This window comes from Centruroides vittatus, unplaced genomic scaffold (genome assembly GCF_030686945.1).
Source record: "Centruroides vittatus isolate TY-2023 unplaced genomic scaffold, ASM3068694v2 contig_426, whole genome shotgun sequence".
Lineage (NCBI taxonomy): Eukaryota > Metazoa > Arthropoda > Arachnida > Scorpiones > Buthidae > Centruroides > Centruroides vittatus.
The window spans coordinates 657,532-685,051 of record NW_027122232.1 but is presented as its reverse complement, the minus strand read 5'-3'; the positions used below and the strand labels follow the sequence as shown (position 1 = coordinate 685,051).

At 30.6% G+C, this 27,520-nt stretch overlaps 1 protein-coding gene across 2 annotated transcripts in view; it reads right to left on the bottom strand.

The window, feature by feature from the left end:
- LOC136976883 (microtubule-associated protein RP/EB family member 1-like) overlaps positions 1–21,647 on the bottom strand; it is a 39,018-nt gene extending 17,371 nt beyond the window's left edge. Inside the window, exons 1-2 of one of the 2 annotated variants that reach the window (XM_067272255.1) lie at positions 21,473–21,647; positions 9,199–12,038 (exon numbers count right to left, since the gene is read on the bottom strand). In XM_067272255.1, the coding sequence (XP_067128356.1) occupies positions 9,414–12,014 (2,601 nt within the window). In that variant the 5' untranslated portion in view covers positions 12,015–12,038; positions 21,473–21,647 and the 3' untranslated portion in view covers positions 9,199–9,413. Of the gene's footprint in view, positions 1–9,198; positions 12,039–21,472 lie in introns of those variants that run through there. The other variant, XM_067272256.1, reaches the window with a different exon arrangement.
- Positions 21,648–27,520: the final 5,873 nt, after the last annotated feature.

Below are 27,520 nucleotides of genomic sequence, written 5' to 3'. Positions count from 1 at the left end.
CTTCATTGAGGGCTTGGCCAAAGTTGTGAATTACATCACTAAAAATAGTTCTTTTTGTGCCCACAGAGAAGAAAGAGTAAAATAAAAAACAATATTTAAAAATGCATGATGAATGCATGAAACTGCAGATTCTTTGTCCATCAATGGTTTTGAAGTCATCATACAGTCAGTAACAGTGCCACAATTTTTATTTTGGAAGAGATGGAATGGGTGTTATCATTTTACCATCAAATAAAGTAATTTTTAAAATTTAGTGATCAATTTTGAATAAGACACACAAGCTTTTCAATATGAGGAATCCCCTTTTAGTGTTAATATCGTTCCCGCAGTTGATCATATTTATTACATGAAGCATTTGCAATCTCCAAGACTACATATTTCATTTATAAATTTGTACTTTACTACAAGATGGCCAAAAAAAGAAAGAACATGAATTCATCTGAAAGAAGTTCAAAGGATCAAAGGAAGGGCAAGAGAGTTGGAAGCATGGCAGCACTTAAAAGAGGAAGAAAGAAGTTCAACATAAATGGGTTAGCTGGTGTGTTCTCGAAATTGAATGCAGCTATATTAAAAGTAGAGGGTAAGGATCTGAATGTTGAATGGTTCATGAAAGTATTGATAGAATGGCAAATGAGTGTTTTTACAATGCTGTCATAAAATTTATGAAGAAAGAAAGGAAACTTACAAAGCAGATCACATTAATGAGATTCTTCTGAAAAACTATACCAAGGACACACCCCTACAAGTACTTTCATTTTTTCATAGTCATTTCTCTTACCCAAGCCCTCTACAATTCTTGATAACCACTGATAACTCCTATGATGGCACAGATGACCTGGAACCTTTACCCTTTGGAGGATTGATGACTAAAATATTAATCTGAATGATTTTTTCTGATTTCACAACTGTTTCTGATTTTCTGAATTTCACAATTGTTATAATTAAATGACATTTATTTCAATAAAGACAGCTATTAAAAATATGCAAAAACTTTCAGTTCAAACTCAATAAAATTAATAGCGAGGTTGAGGCCGAAGTTTTAAATGCGAAAACGTGTACGTCAGACGTTCAGTGCCGCTTTCCTGTAAGCCTAGAAGTTTGACAATGGCATTTGGAATGTCGAACATGATTCCACTGACTTTACAAACACCATTGTCAAACTTCTAGGCTTACAGGAAAGCAGCGCTGAACGTCCGACGTACACGTTTTCATGTTTAAAACTTCGGCCTCAACCTCACTAATAGTTGTATTTTGTACAGCTACAGAACCTTCCTCCCTTCCTAAAATGCACATTTCAAATTGTGCATCAGCTGGTTGAGTATGGAAGAGGATACCAATTTTTCTGTTATATGACCTGATTTCCTTTTTTGTTTTTGCATTAGTCAGGTGAATTTACATTGATTTCTGTGGAAAATTCAAGGGACCAATGAAATTTTCCATTAATGACAAGTTTTTGACAGGTTCCGTTATAGACAAGTTTGAGTGTATTAGAATTAGCAACATATAACTTAAAATATAGGCCCACTATAAAAACTTCACCTATTGTTTAGGGTTGGCATAAAGTCCTGTCACTCCCACAGAAAATTAATTATATATACCATTTGTTGTTACAGATAATAAAAAAAAAGATGAAAAATAGCTGAGTCAAGTAACTACATCATTGAAGAACAACCTATATTTGTTGGTTTATGAAAGAGAAGGAACAGAGAAAACAATGAAAGATGTGCATGCAAACTTCTAGCAGAGATCTGAATGACAGCTTTCTCCAAAAAGAACACTGTTTTGGTGGGAGTGTAATACTTTTTATAACAATTAGTGCAAAGGATAATCAAAGAAGTAGCAGATTCTCAACCAGATGTGTAAAAACACAGTTAAGTCAAGGAATCAGTGCTGAGATCACTCATGAAATCAACAGAGAAATGTGCAGAACTGGGTATATCCTGAACATGTAACCTTATTCTTTTGCACACACTTATAAAAATCTTATGCTCCCCCAGAAAAATATTCTTTCTGGAGGAGGCTGTTGTTCAAATGTCTGCTGAAAGTCTGAATGCATTTCTTCCATTGTTTCCCTCATTCCCTTTTGTAAACCTAATAACTAGTGATTACAAATCCTTTGGTGGTATAGTTACTTTTATCAGCCATTATTCATGTTCTTTTATCTAAAACAAACAACAAATGGAACATATGATTAATTTTCTACAGGGGTGATGGACCTTGTGTCTTCCTTGTAGTGTATTGTAGTATATTACAGTTATCATCTTCAGGTAAATAGGGATTTATAAACTGTCTTTTTATGCTATTAGTCTCATTGTGTGGTTGATGATAATCATTACCAGTCATTGCTTTAAACATTAAGTGTTAATTATTTTAATCATTATTTGTTCACAGTACAGTAATTTCAATTGCTGGCTTTTCTATCATCAATTATATTCTAGCTCTTAAAGGCAATACTGCAAACAGCAGAAAAATAACACCATATTTAGGCTTGCCAGATGTCATGGCCTCAGGGTGATATCCCAGTGTCCTAACCAGTTTGTAATTTTGTCCTGGATAGAGGAAAGGTATCAAAAAATTTATGTAAATTAATTGGAAATACAGAGGAGTAACTTTCAGAAGCATCCTAAGCCAAGAAAGGTGGCTTTAGTGCAGCTTGTCCTAAATGTTCAGCACCAGTGTGGCAGCTGCACTACTGTCAGTTTCCTCTTCCTACTCCAATGCACTCCTAACACAATCTACTTCTCTTGTCAAATAAGAGCAAAGACAACATACTATGTGCTTTGAATCAGTGACTAACTATCCTTTATGCATGCATGTTTTCTTGTCATAATTACTGAAACTTGTGTAGCATGAAATTTAAATATTTTGAGGTTAGTGAGATTTTATTTATTTAATATGTCATCCAGTTAAAATTTGAAGAACTGTGAATAAATTTAAGTATGTTAAATTGTAATGGGGAAGGTAAGGTAGGTTCCCACACCAGAACCCAGTTTGACATTGTGCAAGCCTAACTATATGAATGATAAAATAACACTCCACTGTCAGGGAGTATTTTTATTGTTAAGTGCACATTGTTTGTAGGAGATATCGCTATTTTATCTCGATTTATATTTACTTCTCTTGTGCCATGTTACACCTGGCCGAATAAACTGATTTGTTAGCGTCAATAATAAATGTGAAATATGATTGATTCAGGTATTAAAATTACACTGGAAGATGGATGACACAACAACTCTGTTGTCTCTGTCTCAGTCACATTGTCACTCCTCCAATGCTACAGAAATTTTACTAAAAAACATGACGTTTATCTGTTATACTTTAAAATATTCCGATGCAAGAATTGAGCACCATTTAATATGGAAGGTGAGTGCTCGTTCTTCTCCAAATCTTGGGCTAGGTATTCGAATCTCCCAAGAAATGAGACCAGGAATACGTGGACTTATGCCCTCCTCATCTATACAAAAAATAAATAAATGTGTTTATTCAAACTTCAAAACGTCATTCTTACAAATACAGTATTCTCCATGGTAAATATGGCTTGTGGGACCATCTGCTGTGTATTGTCTTGTAATCGTTAAAAAAATGTATTTATAATTATTAAAATATTTTAAATTTAGTCTCTCCTTCAGGTTCTTCCTGAACCGTCGCTGTCCAGCCATTACTGGCTCAGGTGACAGCCAACTAGCCAACTCCACCACCAAGAGCTAGTGTCCCCAAACCACCCCTAAATATAGGCAGAATAGGTGACGTCTAGAGTAACGGTCGGCAACTGGTTGTCCGCGAGAAAATTTGGGTGGTCCATGGAGAAATTTGGACATTGATCAACAGAAGGTTACACAAAGTATTACGAAAGAAATGCAAAATGCTTAGTTACTTTTTTGCTTATTGGGGGTTTTTTATTCGAATCTAAAACCAAATACGAAGAGACTGCTATCAATAAATAATGAACAATAAACAATATTGTGAGTGAGATTGTCATCCTTCGTAGAAAAGCGCTAAGAATCCATAAACTTATTTCAAACAAGCAGCAATGAACTTTAGGCTTTCATTAATTTGTTATAATTAAACATGCGAGTTTCATGTTAATATAGTAAAATTGAACTTTTATGATCATTATTCTACAGATTTTGTATTGTTTAAAAATTCATGATAGTGGTCCGCAGGATTCAAAATTGTGAGTTTAGTGGTCTGTGAGGTCAGAAAGGTTGCCGACCGCTGGTCTAGAGTAGAGTCTTGCATATTTGATACTATATTTTAGTATTTAATTTGTAAAACTGTTAATTATTGAAAATGTACATCAATTAAACCGATATCTTGTTATTAAAAATGTTATTGTAGCCCCAAATAGTTCCACTCATTAAAAGAGAGATGGAGGTAGACTCCATCTCTCTTTCAATGGCCTCAAAATTAAATTTTGCATAGGACCTGGCAAGTGTCTCGCTCTGCCGTCAGATATTTTAATGGCATTTCAATTTGTCATAAAACCAGTCAGTAAAATAAGAATTATAGATGATAAGTGACCTGTTTCCACATACCTAGTCTTTAGCAATCTATGGTGTTTTGTTGGTCCCGTGTAGTGCTGGGCCATGGCTTCAAAATTATTGATGGTTTCATGCAGTCATTGACAAATTATCAATGGTTACGTCTGGTTACTTTCTCAGCTGTTATATATAAGAGGAAAAGTATGGCCATTGGTCAAAAATGACCTTTCCGAGAGTTTTACATTTTTGGATTTGAAGACCTCGAAACATAGAAAAATGCAAAAACATTTGGGGAGTTTTTTCTGTATGTATGGATATTAGTGTATAGAGGGCATGATTCTGTTCACTCACTTTCAGTTATTGTTATTTGTATAGCAAAGTCCAAAAGTAATTACAATAAACAGATTCTACTATACATAAAAGTGTTTTTAATACTTCAACACAAAATAATAAAAAAATAATTATAAATGAAATTTATATAACATTCAATCTAAAGAATTGTTTTTTAATATCATCAATTGTTTACTAAGATTGATGTTAGTAATTTTTAACCACTTTAATCACTCACTGATTCCAGGTAGCCACAGCTGATAATTTTGGTGATTAACAAAAAACAGGAAAAACCCCATAGAAACGTTGCCAGGTTTGGCAACTTTCCACAAATTAGATGACTACACTTCATTCTATGTCAGAAAGTTCTCTACTATGATGAGATTATTTTGACTTATTTGTAATTTTTCTTTTGATGACTTGAAATACTGAGATATTTCAGCAAACAGGACAATACATATTAGAAATTGTCCATGTTCAAGTAAGTTTTGAATATTTTATCAGTTTTTTTCATACATTTAGAAATATTCCACTACTCAATAAAAATGTTATATGATAAAATGTTTCTAATAAGAATACAAGAACAAAGCATCATCTTTGTTAACATTGCTTATGTCAACAAAGATGATGCTTTGTTCCAAGCTGTACAGCAGAACAAAAATAATCATTATTCTTATCTCTATCTGATGCAGAATTTTAAGCAAAATGGAATATATTAATTTAACTCTCTATTATACCCACATAAATGTCACCAAAAGAATGACATGTTATACCATCAAAGAGAATTAAAGTAAATACTAATAACAAGTTTCAAATCTGAAAATGATTTATAAACATCAGAAAATCAATTGTGATTCAAGTAATTTTATAAAATAAATTTTCCATTTATGTTTTGGTCAATATTAAGATTTGGTATTCTTCAAAATTTGGTATTTGGTATTCTTTGGTATTCTTGTTTTATATGCAACACAGAGTATATAGAAAATAAGTCCAACTTTTGAAACATATTGAAATCTAATAAATATGTAAATAATTATTGAAGGAATTATGAAGTTTTAATTCATTGTACTGTGGTTGTCGGAGGCATTATTGTAAAGACTACAAAGTTAATTGTTTAGAATATTTTATACTCTTAGAAAGTATATTACTTGAAAAACATGACATCTGAGTGTCAAGGAGTTGGGGTTGTCCATAAATGATGTCATGCCCCAAGAAAGGAGGGGAGTTTAAGAAATGTGACAATCTGTGACAATAGAGGGGAAAGGGATTTAGTACAGCGTAATGTCACTGCTTACTAAATAAACAATTTGGGTTATGGATGTATCTTATGTAATAAAACTGCACATGCATTTTGTTCTTTTATTCTGCAACTCTCAATATCAATATTGCAGAACTCCTCCAGAGGCACCACTGACTATGGATATTTACATGGGAATAAAAATTCCAAAGATATATAGGAAAAAATTTGATCAGCATAAGTTGTACATAAAATATCTTATTTCATAATTTTTGTACTCTTACCATTTGTGTAGTCAATCCTGGTTTTTATTTTTAAAATCAAGCATCCTACTTAATTTTTGTCATCCAATACAGTATTGCCAAATTGAATGAATGTTTCCTCTACTTAGGGAGGAATTTTCATTTTAGCATTTTTTGATTAAAATTTGAATTCAGTAAAAAGAAACTTGGGAAATGTTGAAGAAAGAACTTCTATTTCTATAGAATTATTGGTTTGGTGTGGCAACAGTGGCCCTATAGCATGTCAACATTATATACCATGTGTTGCCCAGAATCAGACATATGACAATTGTGAATTATATTGAGAGTGCTCCTTGAAAAGCCTGCACAATCACTCTCAATGGTGTTCTAATAATTCTTAAGGCCAAGATCTAGTTGGTTGAAAACAACAACCAGCACAGGTTGCAGCAAGAAAGTAGAGGGAGATCATGGTGAAGATCATATATACTCTGCTGAAGACATTGAATGGATTGGCAAAGAACTTATTGACATGGAAAATTCCTGAAAGTATTTGTACAGAAACCAAAGTATCACCTCTTGGTATAGTTTCAATAAAAGAACACTTAACTAGTGCATGAAAGTGGAAAAATTTTGGAGTAAGCTACTTGATATAATTCTTGATAAATTTTGGAGTAAGCTTTATAAATCACAAACAATAACTCACTGTAAATAAAACTTGAATTCTACTTCTGATTATTGTATTTTTTTTTTAAAAAAGATGGGGTGTGGACTCATGTAATATTATTTTAAAGGGGGAGTTTGAAAAAGGGGACATGTGACATGAGGAAGAATGAGGGTTAAAATTTGTATGCCAGAAAAGTACAAAAAGGTGTCTCTAAAGTTTTTCACCTTGTTCAGTTGTAATTCATAATTTTGAAAAATAGGAAAATTTAAAAAAGTAAATTAGTTCCAAATACAAAATATAAAGTTTCAGTTAAAACTGGAAAAATGCTGAAACAGAAAATATACATAAAAAAGAAATTTTGAAACATACAATCAATAAAATATCATTTGATTTCAAATTAAAATAATTGTCTACCTCAAACAGCAATTAGGAATAAATGAATACTTAAAGTCTTCAAGAAGAAAGAGTTAAAGGAATGAAATATAATCAGGGAATGATGTTAGAAAGAATTATGATGAGAATGAAAAGCCCATGTTTGTAGGAACATATGCAAATAAATAAAATCTTAGTCTTGCCTAGTAAAAATAGAATTAATAACTAATTCACTAAATGCATATAAGCCTGGTTTTGGTTTTAATGAATAAAACTTTTGGAGTACTTAAAGAAAAAAGTACAGAACTTAAATTCATTTAGCAAACATTTTTTCTTCTTTTCAAACTTAAGTCATCAGAAAATTTACAAATGAAACAAGGTAGTCACATTTACAATCTGGTTGTAAATCCTTTACCACTGAGAAATGAATGTGAGTTTGTATGTGTATATGATCTTTAGTGTTATAAAGTTTGTTGATAACCATTCAGTAAGGTGGTGTTCTAATTGTAAGGTTCCTTGTATACCCTTACCCAACCCTATGTCTGTATACTTCAGTAGTCACACAGGCACTACAGATGATTAAAAGTGATACTTAGACCAATTTTGTAAGAGGTGATATAACTAATGATATAAACTATTGTATTTCACATACCATAGGCTAAATATGCAGAATTTTTCATAAAAATGAATTAAAATGAAACAATATTTTACTACTCAAATACAGTTTACAACTAAAAAGTTGCCTTTTTACTGTTGACAGTGCAATGTGATAGAAGCAAATTTTTCTGGAACCTGTTTTTGAAAGAGTTGATACATTATTTATTCTAGACATGATAATGAAACTACATGGAAATATGTAAAATTGAAATGATGTAGAGCATAGTAAGAGATCAAAGTACTAAAACTAGTTCTTGCAGTAACAGAGTAGGCACCAGTAAGCCTGAGCTGGAAGGGGCTATGTCAATTGAAAGGAATTGGAAGGAAACACATGACCTTTGTAAGTTAAGACAGATATGATCTCTTTTAGCTATTTTGTTTTTTACATTTCTAAAATGTTTTTATATTATCTTTATCATAAACAATTTTATTGTTTTACTTCCTTACAAATTTTATTACTCACTCTTAATTCTAATGCTACTCACATGTTAATCATGTCTCTTACCATTCCTTTCTTCTGACAGACCCTTCTAACTCAGGCTGATTCATGTTTACTTTTTCATTGCACAGACTACAATATTTATGTATTGTAGATATTACTACAAATCAATGACCAATGATTATGTGAACCATTTCCAGGCCAAATTGATTAACTCTCTTAGTTATGTGAAAAGAGTAAAAATAGTATATCCTTGGAATAATTGTTATTTTATATGTTGTTAGATAAAAGGTATTCCTGTAATAATACATTCTACAATGTTTATTTAAATTTTAAAAATAATGTACATTATTTTATCATTTTGTCTACTTTTTGTTTTGTGGAGTTAATTGATTTGGCAAATGAACATATATCAATGACTGAATTAAACAAAATTCAGTCATTGATCCCTATTTCAACATGTTGATACTGTACATTATGTATTGATACTTCTTTGAAGCAGATGATTGTCAGAAAGTCAACATCAACATTATAATCTTTATCAGAGATTCTAATAATTTGATAATTTTTTAAGAATTATATTCCAAAAATTTCAATATAGTGTTATTTGAAGCTTGTTGCATCTGTAGTCATGGATATTCTTCTAATTTGCAAATATGTTCAATAATTCAGGTTGTTAATTAAAAAGACATCATATATGATATAATCATAATTTTTTTAAATCCTATATAATCTAAAAACAAAAATTCTCTTGCAATAGTTACTCAATTTCATGATTTAATTTTAAAATTTAATAAATCACATAAACAATAACTTTATATAATAGTAAAATATTTTATAAACAAATAATTATTTATTATACATTCTAAAATTCAAAACTATTTTTAAACAAAATTTTATATATTTAAGTTTTAATAGTAGAGAAACTAATTTTTAATTAAAAATATTTATCCAAACCAAACATTTATAACATAAAAGGTATATGTATAATTTATGATACTGATGATGTTGAAACTGGCACTGAACTTAAATTATGAATCATTTCAGTAATTTGCTTGTGTTTGTCTAATTGTTCTGTTAAATTACGGATCTGCACATTATAATCTTTTATGGTAACTTCTTGTTGTTGACAAAGAAGTTCTAAACAATTTAATTTCTCTTCTAGTTTACATTTGTTTGATTGAAGCTTTTCAATAAGCTGTGTTTTAGAATTATTTTCTGTAAGTAATATTTCACAGCTTTTCTCTTTTTCATGTAGACTTTCTTCTAATTTCTGGATTGTTTCATTTAATTCCTTCAGAGTATTCTCTTTCTCTTTCAACTGCTTAAATAGATTTTTTTTCTCCAAATTCAAATCTGATATCTGTTCATTTAATATGTCTTGTTTCTGTTTCATAGTTTCAGAATGTCTCTGTAAAATGGTATTCATTTCCAAAACATTATTATATTCAGTCTGAATATTTTCTAAAGATTGTTGCCTGTTATTAATTGTTTGTGATAATTCACTTATAGTTTCCTGTTGTTCTTCTAATTTCTTCTTTTGTTTTTTAATAGTTTGTTCTGCTGTATTCAGACTTGTTTTAAGTTCTTTTTGAACCTGATCAGATAATTTAAACTCATTCTCTAATTTTTCATTTTGAAATTTCAACTGTTTTAAGAGATTTCTCATTTTTAACATTTCTGTTTCATGCTGAATTTGCTGGCTTCTGAACTGATTTAAAAGATGGTCAGTCTGTTGTAATGCTGCTGATTTGATATCAATTAATTCTTGAAGTTGTTGATTTTTTGTCACGAGAACATCAATCTTATAATCATATATATCTATAATTTCTGATGATTTTATCTCTTCAAAAGTCAATCCATTCTGTATTTTTTTAATAATCTCGTCAACATTATCTAGATGCTTTTCTTCTAATAGACTATTTTTTATATTTTTTTCTAATTCATAATTACTTCTACATAAAGTTTCCTCTTTTTCAATTGATAAACGATTTGAATTATTATTAATTGCAATAGTTTTTGAAATCAATTCACAAAGAATTTCTGATGTTAAAGCTAACTTCATTACTTGATAAATTTTTTTTGAATCTTCTGAACTAATCACAAAAGAAACAAGTGAGGTAATATTGTTATGTTTTATAATTCTATGTAAGAGTTCCATTATATTAATCTCATCATTTAAATCTGCCAGAAATGTAAAAATATTTAAAATCATGGCAACACCATCTTGTGAATAATCATCTGGGTCTTCTCCCAAACAAAGACAATTTGTTTCTAACTGGTTCATAATTACCATTTCAACATTATTGATGTTTAATAAATTTGCAATGCATTTTTTATATTGAGACATTTTGCAAATTTCAATCAACATCTCCAACAAAAATGTTTGCTTCTCAAATTCTTTCTTGCTTACTGGTATTTGTTCAATCTGATTTGTTATATAATCAAATTTTATTTTAATTAATTCAATTGCAGAAGTTTTTCCATTTGTGACCTGTTCTTTTATAATTTCTATTAAGAGTCGTATTGATAGTATCGAAACTTCTAACTCTTCAGAATTATCAGTCCATGAAATTAATTTTAATATAACATCTGAATTATACTCTTCATTTACTGGAAATAATAACAAAGATATTTGTGTGTTTAGACTTGGAACTGATATAAATCCTAAGAATAACTTTAAAATTAAGATGGTATTGCTGGCAGACTCATTTTTTAACCAACTATGAATTATCTTCTCTAATGAAGGTATTAAATATTTATAATTTATGAATTTCTTAAGCATATTTGGAGATTCCAATAAATCCATAAGAAGATCAATTGCAGTTTGTTTTGCTTGAAGGTCTTCAGAAACAGCAAGATTAAATATCAACTGAAATGTTTTATTTATATTTTTGGTGCTGAATAATTTTTCACCAATTTCATTATCTAAAATTAAATTTGCAAGTATATATAATGAGTTTATCATTACATATCTGCAAGGATGATTAAGTTTATCTATAAGTATTTTATACAATTGTTTTGAAGTTGGGATATTTTTTATAAATGACTGAACTGAAGAATTTTTCCGACACAAGTTACTAAGTATGCGAAAGCATAACATTTCAATATCTGGTTTTTCATTTTCTATGTGATTAATTAATAAACATATTAACTGTTCCATAAGATTATCAATTTTATCAATTTTTAAATTATATGTCATATTACTTAATAGCAAAAGACAAGGATTGAGAACAGTTTCAATATGATCATTATTTTGAAGAAGAACTGTAATAACTGAATAAATATTAAATTTTGAACATAGAAATTCTTTCATTTTTTGGCTTTGCATTAAGTTTTGTAATAATGTCAAAACTCTCTGAATTAATCCTAATTTTGATTTAGCATTGAGAAAAATATTTGATAAGCTTGAAATTGATTCTGTTAAAACTAAACTTTCTGTATCTGATTCATCAAAATCTGTCATTTTTGTGGTTAAACCAATTAAGATATCAAGACTTCTCTGTAATTGAATTAAATTTTGTTCCGTTGCATTAATATTATGTTGATTGACTGCTACTGTTAAAGACTTCAAGGCACTACTTATATCCATCTTGTTTAATTATCTTTAGATACCCTGAAAGAAATTAGTGATATTTTTTATTCAATTGTCTAGTGTTCACAATCAGAATTTTTGAAAACAGAGTAAAGCTTCCAAAGATTTTTTTCACAGAAAAAGATAATTTGTTAAATAAGAAAAGTGGAAGGAAATAAAAAGTTTAAACATCTTATTTCAAGCAATTTTAAATTTATAATTTAGTTAATGCTTCAAATCATTTTTAATTATGAAAAATATAGCAACTTTTCTAATGATTCTATTTATTAATACAAAGATTCAAACTTCTAGTATTAATAAAAAATAATACTATGGTATTTAAAAAGCTAAATTTTTAACTACTATAAGAGTAAATCTAAGTATTTATTCCTTAAAATATGTTTTAAAAAACTAAAATTCACATTTAAAAAAAAAATTCATTAATAATTAAAACAATTAGAAAAGCTACTTTTATAATATAAATCATAAACACATTATTAATAATTTTATTAGAGTCAATATTAACTGCAAGTTTGTTTATAGTAATTATAGAGATAATTGCTATTTTAAAATCAATTTTTCTTCTAATTATATATTTTAAAAAATTTTAAATACATGTAGTTATTTTAATTCAGTAATAAACTTTTAAACAAATTGATTTACTAAATTTTAAATAATTGTTGTTAATCATCATGAAGATGAAGCTTAACAATTTATAAATATATATAAAGTTTTCTTATAAACTCCTTAAAATCCAATATGCTAAATACTGATTTTAATCATATAATAGCTGTGGGTATTTTAATTAAACTACATATTTTCTTCACTTAGAGATTGGCTGACAAAGCCAATCTATCAACAGCATCTTGGATTAAGCAATCTCTGAGTGAAGTTAAAAAGACTCTCTCTTAATGCTTTTGTTACAGATTTTTAAAAATCAGAGAACTTTTTTGGAAAGATTGGAAAGACTATTATAGCCAAAAGATTGCAAAGTTAAGAAATAACTATTAGTTTATATTATGTAAATGAGTTAAAGTGGCATAATTAATTGTGAAGTCACATCAGAGCATACAAAAATCCTGGTGACTGAAGATGAAAAGGTGAAGCTACAGAACACAAGTGAGAAAAGTTCGATTGACAAAAAGTATTTTCTGAAACTTTTGGTGTGATGGTTAGGCAGTTTAGATCATAAGAATCTGTTTTGTTTATAAAAAATCTAGTTCTGAGTTACTTTGTTATTTTTTATAAAAAGTTAATTTTAAATTAAATTTAAATTCCCCAATTGTTGAGAAAGTTTTGTGAATATTTGTTTAGGTTTCATTTTTGATTTGGACTAATTAATTACACTTCTAATTTTTACAACTTCTATTCAAAAGTTTGCTATACTTTTAATGACAAAGATTCTATTGATATTTACTAGTGATGTAATGAATATTCGGTTACTACTCGGTATTCGGCCTATTTTTCACTATTCAGCCAAATACTGAATATTTAAAAATCACTATCCAGCTGAATACCGAATATTTAATCACTATTCGGCCAAATACCCAATACCTAACAACAGGAGTAATAAATAACAAAAACACAGTAAATTAATCATTTTGGTAACTTTTATTAATTCTGAACATTAAATTATAATTATTAAAGTTAATAAGAAATAATTTCATACTAGAGTTAGATACTATTTCATAATTAAATAATATTATAGCCTTTATCTAGCCCGATATCTTATGGCATTGATGGTGTGTAGGTTAGAATGTATCAGGCATTAATGTTATTGTTTAGTTAATTATGTTATATTTGTATTTGCGTATATTTTAATATTTTTTATGATATTTTAAAATGATTTAAGAAACGTTTTATTGAAATTTATCGTATTTAATGAAAGAATTATTTATCTATTTCCAGAAGATGAGTAACTAATATATAATTTATTTTATATATAAAGCAAAGAATGAGCATTTCTCATTATATACAAAAGATAACATTTGAAATCATGTTAATTTTAAAAATATTGACAAAAACAATAGCAACAAAACTTCACAAATAGAAACCCCCAATAATATATTTGAACTGTTTCACAACTGGGGAGAAACTAGACCATATGTCCCCACTAAAGTATGTCATTAGGGTACTATTCAGTCTACAAATACATAGTAAAAACAAAATTTTAGTGCTTAAAGAGTTAAAAAGATCGATTGCAAATAAAATAATTTATAAGTTATAACTTACATCTAAATACCAACAACTGCCGAATCATATCGGGTTATTTACAGCTATTACATAAATTATAAACCAATTTGGCACTAGAGGTAGACGTTAGGCACCATCTCATATTAACTTTAATAATTATAATTTAATTAATTAATTTAAATAATTTAGACCTACTGGAAGAGAAAATTGTAGTGACAGTGCACCAATAGAGAGCAAGGTGAGCAATCATTGCCATAATGCAGTTTCTGTGCCAATTTTCGTACGTGCATTAATGATGCCCAATAGTTTGGCTAAATATTCGGCCATTCGCCCACTCTCCTGGCCAAATATACTATTTGTTACATCACTAATATTTACAAGTGAAATACTATTTATAACCCTCCAGTTGCTGTATATCCTCAGGCTATAATTTGACAATAATAACTTACTAATAAATATTTATTATTGCCAAATTATAGCCCAAGGATATATGGCAGTTGGCAAGTTATCCCTCCAACTGCCATATATCCTTGCCATAAATTTAACATTCAAAGTACAAAATACCACTGTATTGAATAGATACTAACAACACTGAAAGTCTTGAAAGGTCATTTTCTTCATCTATCCAGCATGGAGGAGTTAGTAAACAAATAGACTGACAAATTTGAAGTGTGTAACTCCAACCTTTTCCCTTTTAAAAATGTCAATACTGATTTTTTTTTATAAGAAAGATACCATGGGCATCTGAATATTTTTATCTAAAATTTCTGTATACTAAGATTTATGGTGAGAATCAAGAAAAATGGATATAACAAATTTACCTCAGAAAAACTTTTCAGTACATAGAGAAATATACTACATCTCAATCAGACAAAAGAATTCCACTTTTATTAGTTAATTATCAAAAATTGATTGAATTAAATTTAAATCCTTATTTAAAAAATTAAATACAATAAAATGCAAAAAATAACAATTTTATGAATGATGTAATTTTGTCTGCAAAGTAGTTTCTGAAGTATAGAGCATGTCTTATGCAATATGCATAAAATTCTGTTGTGAAATAGCCTTTATAGATGAATGTCTCTTTAAATTTGTCAAAGTGTCCATTTTCTAAGAAATTTCTTTAGATACTAACTAAAAAGCATTTTTCACACTTCACATTTTACAAATAGTAAAATTCAACATCACATCACAGGGGTCAAAAAAATTTTACTGAGACTCCACAACTCTGCATCTTTCTCCAATGAATTTTCAATTCAAAGTTTCAGTCAACTAGCTCTTTTTCTACATCAGCAGAAAGATCTCGATATGCAGCAATATTAATAACTGTTCTGTACTAATATTATGGGCAAACTGCTTTGTTTAACACAGCGTTTCTCAAAGTTGGCGATAACGCCCTCTTGTGGGCGGTGAGTAAATCTAGGGGGCACTGGAGGCAGGGTACTTAACGGTGACCAAAGGCAAAAGTTAGGGTCACTGACAGCCATTCCCTTTCCTCTGTTAAACGGATAAGAGGAAACATTGCGTTTAATGATTTCCAGATGTTGAGAACAATGTACGGTAAAGGCACAAAGTGTGAAATTCATAGAAAAGTTTTCCTAAGAATATTTCCAATCCTTTCTCACACAAGAGAAAATGGGTTACGGGGCATTGGGTATAACTTTATGGAACAAAGGGGGCAGTGGGATCGAAAAAGTTTGGGAATCACTGGTTTAACATATATGTTACAATATCTTTTTATACAAGACTTGATAAGCACTTCTCCAATAATGTGATCTTGATCTTTGCCATTAATTATAGTATGGTAGCTTAATAAGATGATTGTTACATTTTCATTATTTGTTTTAGCAAGTTTAAGCATTAAAAGTTTTTAAGAATTTTTCAGCAAGTCCCAATGTCTTTTTAAAAAACTATATTCAACATGATTGGCTTCCAAATTTAGTGAGAGAAAAGTATTTAGTAATATTATATTATATATGATATACTGCAAATTAGGAGAATCTTTATTTCCAGCATATATAAAGCTGAAATTCATAATTTGTAATTTTGTGCAGATAACCTTTACAGAAGTTATCTGTATTTAGAAAAGTTGATAATTACAATTTGTGCTGGATTATACAACCATACATACTGCAATTATGAATTTATCAATCAGTTTTTGTTTGTCTAAGACATTTGGTGTTAACTAAACATTTTTAATACTAAACTAAGCATTTTTGATAAATTAAGATTGTCTCATCAGAAAGTGAATGGAACAAAGAATCTTACATGCAGAAGAATGTAATGAATTTGAAATCTATTGCACACACAATAAATAGGTGAACAGTAAATGCAGAATAAATAATAATGTATTAACAAATAAGTATATAATGTATGAAAAGGTATTAACAAGTATATGTAGGAGAATGCAATCAAAAGCAGTAACTACACTAACTGATATTTTGCTAAGAGTATGAAAGAAACTTGCCATATGTTGTTAAGTATTGGTGTGTGGACAAAACCACTCACAACTGGGTAAACTTAATAAAAACAGCAACCAAAATCAGCAGAAAAATGTAACAGGGCTAATATTTTTGACTGTGTTAAATGGTCATCCTCAGACTAAATAACCCCATAGCTGTTAAAATAATGAGGGATTACCATACAAGTGTCAAAAGAAGAGATGATATAAGAAAGAGAAAAGGTGGGAAAGAGGATAGAAAGTTTACAGTTTGTAGAACATCTTCCATGCAGGGGAAGGAATCTACATTGCAAAAGTTAATGGCAGTATTTTTTTTGGGCAACTTTGTAAATTTCTACCTGCTCTAAATATCTGAGATATTACTTCTGGACAGAGCTATATATATGAGGTGTGCACAATTGAAATACCCATCTACATCAGGGTCGAAAAAATACCTCCATTAACTTTTCCTGATAAAGATTCTTTCCTCCTGCACGAAAGGGTTCATTTCCTTCTCCACATTGATTTTTGTGCAATGCTTAGTTTTTATCACAGCGACAAACTCAGCTTTGCACAAATAAGAAGTTGCAAATGAAATTAAGATTCTCTGAGCTGTAGGAATATTCATCTTTTACTGATATCCAAAGTTCAGTTAATTCCATGCTGCTAAATTTTGTTTTCAATGTATTGTCACAAGACAACTCAATAAGATTCTCTTCTTCTGCAGCAGTAAATTCAAGTGGAGAACTGACATTAAATGAATCTTGAATCCATGCAAATTTATTGATATTGTAATTTTGAAAATATTTCTCAAACCAGGTGATAAACTGTGATAAATGTTCTTCATAAATAGATTTCACACCTTGAGAGAAATCAACTCCACTGAAGGTCAAAAAATGTGGCAACCAGGGGAGACATTTGTGAGGACCAAATTAAGCCGGCCAGTCCGATTTTAATGTTTTATAAATGAAAATTATCAACATTTAAAATTTTATCGTTCAAACTTCTCGAGAGATAACGATCAAGATTCGAAGGATGTACAGTCTTCCGCCGTCAAACTCGCTTCCCTCCTCTCCGGATCCGACTTCTGAGTCACAGAGCCCGAATCATCACCTTCCGTCGCGATTGGTGATCGTAGCAGACGCGATCGGGAGTATAAATAGGGGGGAGATATCTGAGAACGGGGTGGCTGAACCTAGGACGACGACAAACGTCCCGTCGAAACAGAGTCGAAAGCGAGGGCCAACTTGAAGACGCCGATGCCACCAAAGACGAGCCTGACCACCCCTCCGACCACCGCCTGAGCCCACTGCCAGCGCCGAAGAACAACCGGCGATCGCTATCAATACATCGACGAGGTATGATTCCCCCAACCATTGTGAACTCTCTCTCTCCCGCGATTAGGGACGGGATGTGTAGCTTCTCTGTAGTAGTTTCTATATTCAAATAAACCATTATCTGTGTTGTCCTGTTATTACGTATATTGCCTTTTCTTATCGACGACCCCACACACTTCCTCCACTCGACCTGACAAATAATTACCCAATCCCGACAAGTCGGGATATCACCAAAATTTAGCCATCCTTGACAGTGGGGTGGGTCTTACTGACCTGAACACCTGCCAAAAAGGAGGTACGACTCCGTCCTACCTCTCAGCGTTCCCACACATTCTTTTCCTCTGTCTTCGGTTATTTTTCTTTTTCATAGTTTTAATCTTTTTATGATAGCTGAAATTTTCTCAATTGAGTTTAAAAGGTGCATGTTACTTCCCTGCAGGGAGAGATTCAGAGCATTTAGCTTTTCAAAAATATCACATAAGTATAGTAGTTTTACCAAAAAACTCTTCATTCACAAAATTTTCTACATACTCGAGTTCTTCCTCTTTGAGAAAAATATAAATTTCCTGTTGCAGTTCAAATGTACAAGACAAAACATTATCACAAGAGAGCCATTGCAAAGTGCTGTGATATGTGACAACAAAGACATGTGCTCTGATCCCCTATCCTCAAAAGTTTGAAAAATCTTGCCTTCTAAAGCCAAGTCTTCATAAATTTTACTACATTCACTACATATTCTAAGGTCTGGTTCAATGTAAAACAGATATTTTGATGTGAGTGAATAACATGATGGGTCCACAGTTGATCAAGGGGCTTTGCTTTGTATAAGTGCTTGCAATTTTCCATAACAGTCAGACACAGAATGAACACTATCAGTACAGATATCAACTCATTTGGTCCACTCCAAATTATTTTTGGATATAAAAATATCAAGTATTCGAACAAGTCGTAGCCTTAGCACCAGCAGTAATACTTTTTCAAAAGAGAAGGTCTTCTTCAATGTTATTACTATCTATAAGCTGTACATAGCAAACCGAGTGAGCATCATTATTATTATCTGTGTCCTCATCCAGCTGCAACCCAAATTTCTTCCCTTTTATTTTTTCAATTGACTGAACATTTCAAGTCCTTCGCTATGTGCTGTATTCTGCGACTGATGATGTTATTGGACAAAGGCACTTTTGAAAGCTGTTTTCCAGTGTTGTTGGACAAAAGCACTTTTGAAAGCTGCTTCCCAGCTTCCCCTCACCAATCATAATGTTCACCATATCTACAATGCAAAAAGCCTCATACCATTGCAGAACTCATTCTACCGGCTGGTAGAACAAGTTCTGCAATGGTATGAGGCTTTTTGCATTTTGCGATGTGCCACCTATATTAGTGAGTTAATGATTTGCAGCAGGTCTGCTAGATGTTGCATCTTATCACATTGAATTGAAAGTGAGAGTAAAATTATGAAAATTTTATATTATTTCGTGGTGTTTCTGAGGAAGCCGCGTCTCCCTAGGACATCGCGGCGCACACTTTGGAAACCGCTGCATTACATAATTGTCTCTGCTGGTGTATGAACCTAGTTGAAAAACACTTGACATATGAACAGAGTTGAGTTAGATATATGAACATAATTTGAGGAAGAAGGTTCTCAACAGCCAAGATGCCAAAGCACTACAAACACTTTAGAAAATTTTTAAAATTTATTCCTTGCCAGTAAATTAAAATTTTCAGGAACTGTTAATTTACAGAATGCTTACAGAAATATAACATATTACTTCAATATGATATTATTTATCATTAATGCTTTTTATAATGTCATTAAACACATTTCGCAAAGTAACATACTCTGCATATGCATATTAATTATCTTACTTCTGCATAATGACAAAAAAAATTACTATTTGGGATTCTAATCACTATTTCTGTGCTTCCAAATTTGTTCATTCATACATATTGTTTCTATAATTTTGTATTTATCATTTCATTGTATTTTATATATGCATTTATATTTATTCATTCATTTACAAAAAATTATAGTCAATTAAAAAAATGTTTTAGTAATAATCCTAAAAATAAACAATGCAAAAATAAACTGTATAATAAATAGCTAAAATTGAAAACTGTTATATATTAATATATGAAGAAAAAAAATTTATAACAATATTCAATAGTTAATTAAAATTTGTTCACATCATAATTTGAGAAAACAAAAAAAGAAAATAATAATAAACCTAAAACTTTTATGATTGAATTTATCAAGCAGCATTAAAATAAATTACTAAAAAAATATAAATTATTGACACTTAATTTTTTTAGAAAAAAAATTAAACAAACAACAAGAAGAGAGAATGAGATGCAAACATGAATACATGGAACATGATATATTCATATGACATTTTTCTGTTTAATTCATTTTCTTTTTGATCTCTTGAAAATCAATAATATGACATTATTGTCATGCAAGTTACACTTTACTAAAATGAAATGCCATCTTCCATCCATATTTATTAAACTTTTATTCTACAATATATTTCACTAGTATATGATAACTATTTTACGTTAATATAACTAACTTTTTTCATTTTTTCACTTTTTGCTAACAATTAAAGTGTGCATGCAGATTTAGCATGTTGGTATTTTAATAATTTTTTTATTTTGTTACTTACTTGTTTTTTCCTATAGTGTGTAAAACATGATATTCTACTTCTTTCTTATACATACACACAAGTATATATATTGTGAGTATTGATAAATGCTTATATTTTTTAATCTGCAAATTTATTAATGATGATAAGTATTAACTGTAAACAACATATGTTATTAATACGCATTTAATTTGCAGAAGTTTGAGCTCTGTTTTAAAAAATAAACTGAAATAAAACAAGATAAAAAGTTGTCGAAATATTAATGACATTTTTACGTTTCAAAAGCAAATCCATACAGCAATCTGTAAACAATTAAAAAATACTTATTAGAGAATGAACAAACAGCATGGAATGTTTCAGAACTTTCAGACATTAAATGAAGTGGAAACAGGAGAAAACGCCAACAAATTAATTTGCTGCATTCATTCTAATTTTTTCAATTTGCATCATAATACGTGAATCAATAAATATAAAATTTTCATTAAATAATACCATTTCACCATCATCATAAACAACATTATTACATATATTTACATACATATTTTTCCCATTAAATGCTTCAAAAAATCCATCGTTTTTGATTAATTCCTAAATATTGACTAACTTAGAAGTCTTCTGCAGTATCTGAAAACACACGTATTAACTGTTAAGAAAATCATTTGTTATATCTTGGCAATGTTCGAGAATTATCATTAAATATTATGAGAAGAATTGATGATAAACAAGAAAAAGACTGGAAAACAATCGTAAATAAATAAATGTCAATTACGTGCTTGCATCCTGCTCCCATCAAATAATTAAACAGGAGTTAAAGCATAGTCAACGTAACTATAAAATCGAAGCAACGTAGACTATAAGACAACTTACATGCAAATTCAAGGCTTTCAGGAATAATCCTCAGAGGAAATATGGTTCATCAAGAGCACTTTAACTTATCTGCGGTGCAACGTTCTAATATGATCTGTGAAATATCCTAATCCAACGATCGCTTCAATTGCTGCAGTGCTATCAGATTGCAGCGACCTCCGATTTTTGAATTATAAAATTTCTCCTAATTAAAAATTTAGGTTTCTGGAAAAATAAAAATTTTATTAATGAAAAAATAATGTTAAAATTTAAAATTACAGAAAAATTCGAAAGAATTCGCATTTATAACATCTACAATAATTCATTTTTAGTTGATCAGTTGATTTATAAAATTAATTTTAATTGTAGTTGATTGGTTAACGCAAGGACAAGTCCATCCAATCATCAAGTCCACCAATGGCGAAGTGGAAAAAACATCTGCACTCTGGTGGTCACGGGTTCGCGCCTGACCGCGTGGGGTTTACCAGATATTCTTCACGTGTCTAACATCTAAATAGAGGCCAATTCCTCAAAAAATAAAAAACTTCCGGGAAACACTCTCCTGATGGTTCGTCCATGTTTTGCGTTGGATATCCCATGAAACAAACCAACTCAACCAAACACAAAGACAATAATATTAAGAATATATGAACACCACAATTTTGCCTATTAGGAGAGGGCTTGAACTGCAATTGGACAAGGGATTGCGAACTACATTCAACTCGACACAATAAATTATAACAGTCCGGTTTGATTTGTATCATAGCTGGCATAATTTTAATACGCACGCAGCGACATGGAATCGCCAAATATATCGCCTGTCGATGCTTCTGATTGTTCGTTTCACCTTTATCCTGTTTTGTTTCTCGCAAGCGCGATCTTATCGTTGATTTGAAGACGAGTGGAATGCTTGCAAGTGGCGTTCACACATAGCACAAATGGTAATTAATCATGTGATATAAACGTAGATATCTAATAATGAGTATAAAATTAAATACTTATAAAGCTGTCAATATCCTGCAGGGAGAAATTGAAAAACTAACGATACGTCAAATCCATCAAAATTCCAATAAAACAAAAGTCTTGAAACCACATTGTTGACTAGTTGAACATACGTGGATAAGCAAGACTTCACTTAATTATTTTAACTATTCGGCCATCCAGTCACCAATAATTACAGGACCATTTCAATTAAAGTGATTACTCAATTATATTGCCCACTGCCACTTGTAGCAAAAATGAATCGTGCATTGTGTAATATAGCTCCATTTACCCTCTGCACGTGAAATATCGTAGCTTTACAGATTGATATTTAGAGGCAGCACTACGTTGACTATCATCATAGTCGTAGTGCACTCTAAAACAATGTTCTCGCTGAAAGGAGCAAACTTTCTTCATCAAAATTCAAATGGTACGTGAAAGAAACTTTGTAAAGTGTCACAGAGGACTTGTTGAAGTTTATGGTGACACGGCATTTCCATATCAAGCAGTGGTTCGGTGGTGTTCGTCGTTCGTACAGGACAACGAACACTACCGAACTCATCCTTCGTCGTCCTTTGTGGAAAACGTTGAGTGCGTTCTTTTATTCTTCCTGATAACTCCGCTCGAGCGGCATCCGTTTAAAAATTCCTGCGAAACGCGTTCCTATATTCCGGCCGGAGTACGCGCCATCGCATGTCAAAAACGGCCGCTTGTAGTAGTAGTTTACGGTGGAAAGTAACTGGCATCCTCCATGGCTCAGATAGTTTCGTTTCGGGGTCCATTATATGGTTTTTATGAATGAAAATTAGAAAGTTGTGAAAACGCAAGTTAGTGCATGTGGTGATGTGTCTTCTCAATTTTTTTTTTTTTTTTTTTTTTTTTTCCCGAATGGTAGCCGGCATTCTAATATTTTTCATGGCTACTTTGAATGCTCTGTCGGCAAGATAATCCATTTTATGATTAAATTTTACAATTGGGACCCTTCTTTTGTCTCTAAACACATATTTTAAAATCATAGATCACTCTATCACGATACCATCGGTTGTACGGGCTCCATCTTTCTTTCTTTCACAGTCGTTCCTAAATACCTACGAACAGCAGCGCATTCCCGTAATAGCGGAGACGCAAAGCGACCGCTATTAACAAACGCACACGAATACCGTTGGATATGGAAGTTGCCGCATCACTACAAGCTTTAACAAGTCCTTTGTGACACTTTACAGAATTCCTCTCACTTGCCACTTCAGTTTTGATGAATGAAATGTGCTCCTTCAGTAAGAACATTATTTTAGAGCTCACTTTCAGTCAGTTTACTAGCTGAATCGTATTGAGAATCCGAATATAAGATTTCCCACTTATTATAACAATATTAGTATAAAGTTATTAGATTCCACATTACAATATACACGGGCAGGGCCGGATTTAGATGAAAAGAGGCCCTAGGCTATTCCACTTATGAGGCCTTTCACCTCCCATTTTTAAGTTTGTTTATTAGTCATATGCGTAGAATTTCTTCTTATTTTCGGTTCAGTGTTTTAGTGTTCACTGTCTTTAGAATAGTGTAACTTTAATTTTGCTAACAATTTGAATGTAGGCCCCTCTTGATCTTGAGGCCCTAGGCTGAAGCCTAGTTAGCCTATAGGAAAATCCGGCCCTGTACACGGGTCCTCACTTGTTTTTTAATTATATGAAATGACTTCTAGAAATAGTAATTTAAATGCCATTTAAATACCCATCTTTTCTGATATTACGGTGTAAATACGACATGGTTATTCTAATTTGGACCATGCAGTTCCTTTAATTTCGTTTTAATTTCACCGTGAACAGTTTTCATTAAACCAAGATGCTTATATTTCCTTATTGTGCCAATACAGAACTACTAGTTGTAACATGGCGGCATTAACTCTTCACTCACGATTAAATGACAGCCGCCTTGTGTTGTTCATTTAAAATTATTTCTTCAGAATGCAAATTGTTACTGTATATGAACTTCTGAAAATATTCAATATTAAATTAATTACAATATGGAGAAACGACAAGTTTAATATAAATCAAATGCAACGCATAAGAATGAAGACACAAATATTTTAAAAAGATTATAAGTTATAAATTATTATTCAAATTTTAACAAACAGTATAAAGTTTTGTCTATTTTCTAATAATTGCTGAATGGAAATATAAAAATGTGATCCAGAATTTTTTGTTTTTAGTATAAAATTTTCATGCTGCGGACACTAAGCAAACTCACTTTGGATTCGGCCAAATTTACAATGAGGGACTGGTCTTGACATACTCAGGAGAACAACCTCTGAAAGATTCTTGGGGTTGTTCGACCCGTCTGAATTCGATTCCGGGTTTCCAAACACGATAGGCTTTCGGCTTAACTTCTAGGTCTTCCAATCGTCATAAACCAGATAATTGCTTAGCCTTATATAAACTAATGCGTTATTCTATGAGATCTGCTTGAAAAATATCGAGAAAAATATAATATGGATTTACTACACTAAAAACAAAAACTAACTAGGTTTATCTCATTTAAATTATAGTCTGTTTCAAAGCATGAAAAATTCTGTATGCCAAACCATTTTTACCTGTACCACGTAACATACATTCCCATTCTTGTAGACACGAGAAAAATTTCTGTATAGGTCTATATATCATTTGATCTTGAGTGACTTAAGTAATTTAATTAAAATTTTCTAAAACCTATATATCGAGAATTCGCGAATAGTATTTGCCCATTTGTAAGTGTAAAATCTTTATCGAAACAATTTTCGTATTTAAGAAAGAGAATTCCAAATAATAGTTTAATTCATTAAAATATTACATATATTCAAATGAGAGATATAGTAAAAATTAAATTATTCCTGGAAAAGTAATTAGATATGGGTGAATACTATCCTCAAATACTCAAACACGGGTTGATAAAAATGTATATACAGTATATATTAATTCAAACACTAAATAATGCCCTTACGCCATGGATGCAGTGACGGATTCAGAAGTGCCAAATAGGAAAGGCTACCTCAAAAGTTAGAAATATTTAAAAAATTAATAAGTATGTTTTTTAAACAAATGTATGGCGATTGTGGTTATATGATAAACCATATTTTCTATCATAATTTTTAAAAACACGTTTTGAAATTCGAATAAATAAATTAAAAAACTGCGTATTGACAACATCTGTTCAACATCTCTGGTTAAATTTGAGACAAGAAAATAAGCAAAGTCGATCCCGAGAGTTTTCGAAATCTTATTTTCTTAAATAAAAACCTGCTGTAATGAGAAATTAATTCTCTAAACCAGTGGTTCCCAACCTTTTCTAGGATGCGGAACACTTTTGTGAGCAATTTTTTTTAGAGGAACACTTACTTAAGTTAATATGAAATACATAAGCTTGTCATCAGTTATTTTATTAGAATTGAGCAGTTATAATTCAAAATCTCTACTCATATTATTAACGCCAATTCTAAGACAGGAAAAAATATATCTAAATAACTTTAATGGGAAACTTGTGCCTGATGTTTTTTACATATTTCATTCAGTTTTTATCGTTGCCTTTATCTTATTCGAAACAGTAGTACACTCCACAAGTACGAGTCGTACATATATATTTAAGTTTATGAAAATTTTATGATTTTAATTTTTTGATATTCGGCGGCTCGAATACGATTGTACACTTTCCGATTTGCAACTAAATCTGCGGAACACTTGGGAGATGCTTACGGAACACCAGTGTTCCGCGGAACACCGGTTGGGAACCACTGCTCTAAACAAATGACAATTCAAAGATTTCAAACAACCACATTACCTACTTTCGGCGAAAACTTTTTTTGACAAATTAAAATTGCGAAATCAAATTCGGTTAAGGAATCAAATTAAAATTGCGAAATCAAATTCGGTTTGTTATGTTTTCGTTAGTCAATTTATTTTCCAGTTTTTAAACAATATTTCCTTATCCATTTTCTTTAGTTTTTCTAAATTGCCGAAGAATTTAAAAGATCGTCCGTTTGATTTTTTTAAACTGATATTTTTCATAACGATGCTCCCCATGTGTCACTATTGTATTAAAGCAGTTTCTTTGATAGTCTTTCTTAGCATTTGATACTGCTGTGTCCGACGTTCTGTTGTCGAATTGTAAATGCAGTCTCTGATCATTTTTCCCGAATATAGGACTTCACAGTTCACAAACAAAAGCTTTTCTTTGACTGCCGGAAGTAGATACTCCTGCATCCGGCTGAAGCGGGTCTTGTTAAACAGTTCTTTAATATTGTAAAGAAAAAACTGTAAAAGTTCTTTAGTAATTGCCATATAAACTCAAATTTGCTTTGATTCGATACTGGTGCTATGTGCGTAGACAGATCAACCAATCAATTATTAAAAATTTTGGTGTAAATTGTTTATCCTGTTTCAGAAATATCACTTTTATTAAGCTTTAATATTTATTTATTATAAGAAACGAAATTTTATTAGATTATTTGTAAAATATTACACAAAAATTAATAGTAAGTAAAACGTATCAGTAACACAGACTGTTTGGAGTAAAACGCATATGTTACGAACATATATACAAGGTATTATTAATGAGGAAGCTGTTAATAGCGTTAAACTGTTCATCCGTTTAAAAAAAAATATATTCATACATTAATTAGTATAAGATCTATTTATGCCTACAAAAAGTAATTATCAAGAATATATAAAGAATTTTAAAAAGTTTAGATTGTAAATGTTATAAAGATATGAATATAATACATTATTCTTAATTGAAAATCTTTAAAATAATTATAATATATTATATATTATGTAATAAAAATCTATTTTATAGATTTTCAGAAGTCATGAAATTCATAACAAAAAAAATGTAAAACTTAATATTCAGAATTTCTTGATCAGAATCGAAATATAGTATAACCTCTAGAACAAGAAAAAAAAACGAATATTGTTTTTCTGAATTGGTCGAACATCATGATTTTTTTAATGTCCCAGAGAAAAACGTTCTAATTCCGTGCTTATATTGTCACTCGCTTGACCCACGGCTTCGCCCACTTGCCGAAAAATTTCATAATAATTCATCAATTCTCGCTGCCG